This window comes from Hordeum vulgare, chromosome 7H (genome assembly GCF_904849725.1).
Source record: "Hordeum vulgare subsp. vulgare chromosome 7H, MorexV3_pseudomolecules_assembly, whole genome shotgun sequence".
In the NCBI taxonomy this organism is placed as follows: Eukaryota; Viridiplantae; Streptophyta; class Magnoliopsida; order Poales; family Poaceae; genus Hordeum; species Hordeum vulgare.
Genome location: NC_058524.1, coordinates 578,966,871 through 578,972,800, shown reverse-complemented (window position 1 = coordinate 578,972,800; position 5,930 = coordinate 578,966,871). Strand labels below are relative to the sequence as shown.

Here is a 5,930-nt window from a genome sequence, read left to right as displayed (position 1 = left end):
CGGAGTACATAGGAATAGGAAAATTTAGTTGTTACACGATTGGGGAAACCCGGGAAATTTCAATTCTTTCCTACACAATGAAATTAAAGAGCCACGTCATCGATCCGCGCCTCTCTCTCCCGGATCGCCATCTTAACCGTCCAATCCCGTATGGATCCAACGGTACGCTGTAGCCTCTTCCCTTGTTAAATCTCCCTCCCCCTCGCCCCTCCTACCACCACCAGCCGCCGCCACCACCGCTCCTCATCCATTCCTATCTCAGTCAGCTCCAAGGAAGGAAGCCGACAACCATGTCCGGCCGCGGCAAGGGCGGGAAGGGCCTCGGCAAGGGCGGCGCCAAGCGCCACCGGAAGGTGCTGCGGGACAACATCCAGGGCATCACCAAGCCGGCCATCCGGCGGCTGGCGCGTCGTGGCGGCGTGAAGCGCATCTCGGGGCTCATCTACGAGGAGACCCGCGGTGTGCTCAAGATCTTCCTCGAGAACGTCATCCGCGACGCCGTCACCTACACCGAGCACGCCCGCCGCAAGACCGTCACCGCCATGGACGTCGTCTACGCGCTCAAGCGACAGGGGCGCACCCTCTACGGCTTCGGCGGCTGACCTGCACCTGCTGCCCCGTCGAGTGAACTCCGCTAGCTGCTGCTGCTGCTGCTGTTCTTGTGATATGGTTTCGTTTCTGAGTGCGTGCGTTGTTGTTCCATGTGCCTGTGTAGTTAGTGGAAGGCAATGAATCTGAATGCAGTCAGTTCGTTAGAGTGTGTGTGTCTGTCTCTGTACTCTGTATCCAGTTCTTCAATGGAATGTGATGAATATGAATGCAATGGTATTGTTGGTTCTCTCTATCTGAATCTTGCCACCGCCTTCGTTCAGTTTCTTTTTCGTGTTACAGTCTGTCCACGAATTTACCATAAGGGCTTGCTCAAGTTCAGGAGAAGAGCTATGCCACCAAGGGGGGAAAGTGTCCACCAACTATCTCCATCTGAAGAGGTGCTGTTGTTCAGATCCTAGAAGTTTTATCTCTGATGCTTGCCGTTGGTGCATCACGATTCTGTTCTGTAGTACTTTCGGCACTACTCTTGGCGTTGGAATGCTGTACTTGGCGCCTGATTATGGACTTCATGATGAGAGCCGGGAGTGATCCTCCTGTTATTCTTATTTTTGTTGTTTATGCAGAAACGTTCTCTGAAATTAAGTGTGTGTTTTCATCGGTATCCATCTGTGTTATAAAACTCTGTGGATGGCTAGTTTTTAGTTCAGTCGAATGGTTGTAGAATTGTCCAGCAACCACATTTCACACAAGTACTCCCTCCGTCCCATAATAGAAAAAACAATTCATTATGACCACCGATTAAGTGTGTTGCCTTCATTCTTCATAGTCATTGCGATTCAACAGATTCATCACCAATTGTTAGTTTGATAGTAGGAGGAGTTGGGAATGAACGCTCGGTATGAAATGAGAAGCTGGAACTTCATGATGCAAAGGACTGCTTGAGAAGACACTATGCTGCCTTCGACCTCCATACATGCCAGAAAAAAAAACTTCCAGATATAGTTTTGTTATAACAAATAAATGTTCAAAATTGTGTTGTGAGAGTACCGACTATTCTGGTGTTAGGCTGTGATACAAGTTGCCTCTGTGCGCTAGCAGAACAAACACAAACAACTGAGCATGGCTAAGATATTTATCACAGGTGATGCCCATCAACTGATTATCACTTATAAAGCACATCATGTGAAAATCTTGTTCTTGTGCGGCGCTCGCGTGCCTTCTGCACTTTACTCGAACTGAATAATCTATAACTCTAAGAAGCTATAACTAAAGCACAAAAAGAAAAGTTTAACAGATTTTGGTAGAATATAATTAAACCTCAAAATTCAGAGATCGTATAGCAACTTAAGCACCCACCTAATAAAGTTTGACGCTAGAGTTCACCCCTGCATATTTTGTTTGTGTATAATCCATGAAAAATTGACTACTGTTGCAATAAAGGACAAAAGTCTCCTCCATAGTAATCTAGTATGAAGTCCTTGCAAGAAACTCCCTCTAGAGCACATCTTTTACACTATGGAGCTATAACCATACGCATTTTTTAATTTCGAAACAATTTTTCCAACACAACTACAAGCCAAACATTTGAATAAAATTGTTAGTGGGGATCAATACCAAACATAGTGCTGAGAATTCACACGGCCAAGACATTAACTGAAGCTGAAACCCAGATAATTTTGGAAACGTTTTCAGCGAGAAATCTCTCCAATGGATAAACCATTTGATCTGATGCACCATACTGTCATTTATCAAGCAACTGCCCACGTATCTAAAAAACAACAAAATGTAGGACTTTCTTGTGCTAGGCTTGAGGATGATAATCAAAGACTAGCTAAACAATTGATGAAGCATGTCGATTACACTGCAGTTTATAGTCAGGAAAAATATGACATGATATTACTTTTACTTGTTCATTCAGGAGAGGAAAATGGGGTCTTCCAAAGATTGGATGACCTTATTTGCCGAGTTGCCAGGCAGATTAGCAAAGACATAACTAGACAAGCATACAGATTAGCAAAGGCCTTGCTTGTGTTTACTTTGCAAGCTGAAAGCTAATCAATCTCGGCAGAAACGCAAGAAGCAAGTGGTACCATTAGACAGAAGCTACCCACAACCTTTACTGACGATTAATGAACACTGGTGATGAAATACAGTGAACATAATTGTTGGGAACAACACCAAGATATCCAGTAGACAGTACGGCAAGGAATTTCAGAGACTTTCGGTTGCAGTAGTTGTCAAACAAACAAAAAAATCAGTCCAGAGTCCATTAACTTTCTAAGCATACTAACTGTGACATTAGCATGACAGACGAGCAACCAAAGCATGACATTAGATGGAGCAAACTGAAACTTTGGTTGGGACTTTCAGCTTAAATTCCAAGAAAATCTCGAGGAACACCATGGATGAAGCAAAGAAACAATTCGTTGATTTTTGAGGTGTACAAACAACTTTCATTCAGATTGCTGATGACAACAAGATGGTAACATCAGACAGTGCACCAGAACATCACAGCACACCTAACAGAGCACGAACGAGGAATCTTCCTACCACAACACTAGATTTCCACCACGCAACACGGGTTCAGGAGCTAACCTAGAGTACTCTACACCTGCAACGAAGTCAGGAGCTGGAAGCACCCTAGGCCCTCTCTCCCCTGATGCGGCGGGCGAGCTGGATGTCCTTGGGCATGATGGTGACGCGCTTGGCGTGGATGGCGCAGAGGTTGGTGTCCTCGAAGAGCCCCACGAGGTAGGCCTCGGCGGCCTCCTGCAGGGCGGAGACGGCGGAGCTCTGGAAGCGGAGGTCGGTCTTGAAGTCCTGCGCGATCTCCCGGACGAGGCGCTGAAAGGGCAGCTTGCGGATGAGCAGCTCCGTGCTCTTCTGGTACTTGCGGATCTCACGGAGGGCGACGGTGCCGGGACGGAAACGGTGCGGCTTCTTGACCCCGCCGGTCGCCGGCGCCGACTTGCGAGCGGCCTTGGTCGCCAGCTGCTTCCTCGGCGCCTTGCCGCCGGTGGACTTGCGCGCCGTCTGCTTCGTGCGGGCCATCTGGGCGGGGGGTGGGAGGGCTGGGCTGGGGTGGATTGCTCGGGAGATTGGGGAGATGGAGATCGGAGAATGGCTCCGGTTCCGGTTCCGGGAGCGTTTTAAGGAGGAGGGGATGGGCGCGAGCGATTTTCCGTGCTGTGTGTTTCTGGAGGGAAAGGGGAGGGGGGTTTCGAGCGTCCGATCTGGGAGGAGTGGATGGTGGCGATTTAGTTTCACGCGGATCGTAGGGGAGCGATCCGTGGCGTTGGGTTTCTACGCTCTCATTGGTTGAGAGCTAGCAGGTGCAGGCGTGATCACACTAGCATCATACAGCAATGATGCGAAATATTCGATTCTCTCTTAGGCCTTGTTTGGCAGGAAGGGGTTGTGGAGGATTGGGGGGGGGGGGGGGGGGGTGTTTGGGTGAATTCCTTTCTTCCATCCAATTTCCTAAATTGTCAAATCCCAAAGCCATGAGACAAGGTTTCTGAGCCGCGTGGGTAGAAAAAATCGAGGGGGATTAGAGATGATTGAAGGGGTTTGCTCACCACAAACCCTGTCCACCAAATGGACATGCGAGGAATCGCGGGGACTCTGATCCCCTCGGGGATAATCCCCTACAAACCTCCTCAAACCCTACGCACCAAACAAGGCCTTAATCCCTATCAGGAGGGGATTGAAAAGGATCGAAGGGGATTTAGGTAAAATTTGACTTGTAGGAAATTTAATCCCTTTCAATCTTCTTCAAACCCCTTCAAATATAAAGGAGCCGAACAAGGCATAAAGAGGCTTCAGCAACAAACCTCAAACCACATGGTTTTATGCACAATTGTTAGGCTACTACCTACTACGGGTATAGGGTTTAGTATATTTTACATTCATGCGAATATATTTTTTGCAAACGAATGATTTCATTTTATTCTGGATAAAACAATTATAATTAAAATTGACGCTATATAAAAGTTATTATTCATGACTTATGTTCTCACGATTTTGTTTTCTTGACCCTCCGGTCGGTCGCTTCATGAAACTTTTCACGTAAATGTAATACCTAATCATGTTTGATTCTAAAATGTTTTAGTATTTTTACTGTATTGAATTTTTAAATTATTTTTACCAATTTATGCCGACCCGAGACCCATTTGTTATTTTCCTCTTCACTACAATCATGCCACACGTTTATGAGTCGATGACATGTGGGGTTTCTTCACCACAAGTGTGACCGCATACTAAACCGAAGGGTAACTTAGTCAAGTTTGTCTAATTTATGGTGTGTCAATGTCTGGCGAACTTAGTATGAAAAGCAAACACGCCATCAAACAAAAAACATAGTCGGAAAAAGCAACCGCCACACGGTGAAGTTTCACCGCCGCTTCGCCCCATCCACGTCTACGTCGCTCGGTTCCTTCAGTTGTCTCACCATCCAGAACCTCGCCACCCAGTTCCATCGCTCGGGGTCGTTGTGGGTGTCAAAACCGACGAATCTTGAGTAGGGGGTACCGAACTGTGAATCTTGGATAGATGGGTAACAGGAGACAAGGGAGACGATGTTTACCCACGTCGGACCCTCTTGAAGGAGGTAAAATCCTACGCCCTGCTCTTGTTTATATTGATGAACTACATACGGATGTACATAGACATATTTTAGATTACAGGTTCACTTATTTTACTTCATATGTAGTCTTTTAATGAAATATCTAAAAAGTCTTATATTTTGGAATGGAGAGAGTACATCCCAAGCATGGCATAATACCGCATGCATGTGGGCGGGAAAATCTGGAGCCCAAATCACAGGAAGAACGCACTGACTCCGAGGCCAACCAGATTCCCGGCCGGCCGCCTGGGGCCGAGGCGGCAGGGCCCACCTAGCTGTCGCCGTTACGGTACCGCAGGGCGGGAACGGATTCCGCAGCCGGCCGCCTGGCCTCGTGGCGGCAGCCCTGCCGGCCGCCTGGGCCTGTGGCGGCAGGCCCGAGCCGCCTCGGGCGGTGGCGGCAGGTGCCACGTGCCGCCTAGCGCGCTTGCCGCCACCCGGGGAGGGGGTCCTTTCCGTTTTTAGCATCCGCATGTGGTCTTTTCTGGCTATTCTGTTCGCGAGGGGGTCCTTTTGAACAAAAATTCAAGAGAAAGAGGTACGCACTGAATGATAGCGAATTTCTAGATGAAGAAGAAGCTTTAAGAAGTGTAGGTAGCATATTTTGTTTCGCACTGCATATAATTTATGTAGCTCATTCATTCTATGAAGCATATAATTGTAGATATTGTTTACAGCAGGAAAATGTGTTTGAACTCATGTATAGATGATTTTTAATGATTACTACCATACTGCACTATCAGACTCATGGTAA

At 47.3% G+C, this 5,930-nt stretch overlaps 2 protein-coding genes across 2 annotated transcripts; one reads left to right on the top strand and one right to left on the bottom strand.

Moving 5' to 3' along the window:
* Positions 1–211: 211 nt before the first annotated feature.
* LOC123413523 (histone H4) lies at positions 212–844 on the top strand. The gene has a single exon (XM_045106460.1). The coding sequence runs from the start codon at positions 291–293 to the stop codon at positions 600–602; it is 312 nt and encodes a 103-aa protein (XP_044962395.1). The 5' UTR covers positions 212–290; the 3' UTR covers positions 603–844.
* A 2,138-nt stretch (positions 845–2,982) lies between these two features.
* Positions 2,983–3,639, bottom strand: LOC123407579 (histone H3.2). Its single transcript, XM_045100746.1, has one exon. It carries the CDS (start codon positions 3,601–3,603, stop codon positions 3,193–3,195), a length of 411 nt encoding a protein of 136 aa, XP_044956681.1. The 5' UTR covers positions 3,604–3,639; the 3' UTR covers positions 2,983–3,192.
* Between the last annotated feature and the right edge of the window lie 2,291 nt (positions 3,640–5,930).

Excerpts from the sequence above, each read along its gene's own strand:
- LOC123413523 (XM_045106460.1), top strand. The coding sequence starts at position 291 with ATGTCCGGCCGCGGCAAGGGCGGGAAGGGCCTCGGCAAGGGCGGCGCC.
- LOC123407579 (XM_045100746.1), bottom strand. The coding sequence starts at position 3,603 with ATGGCCCGCACGAAGCAGACGGCGCGCAAGTCCACCGGCGGCAAGGCG.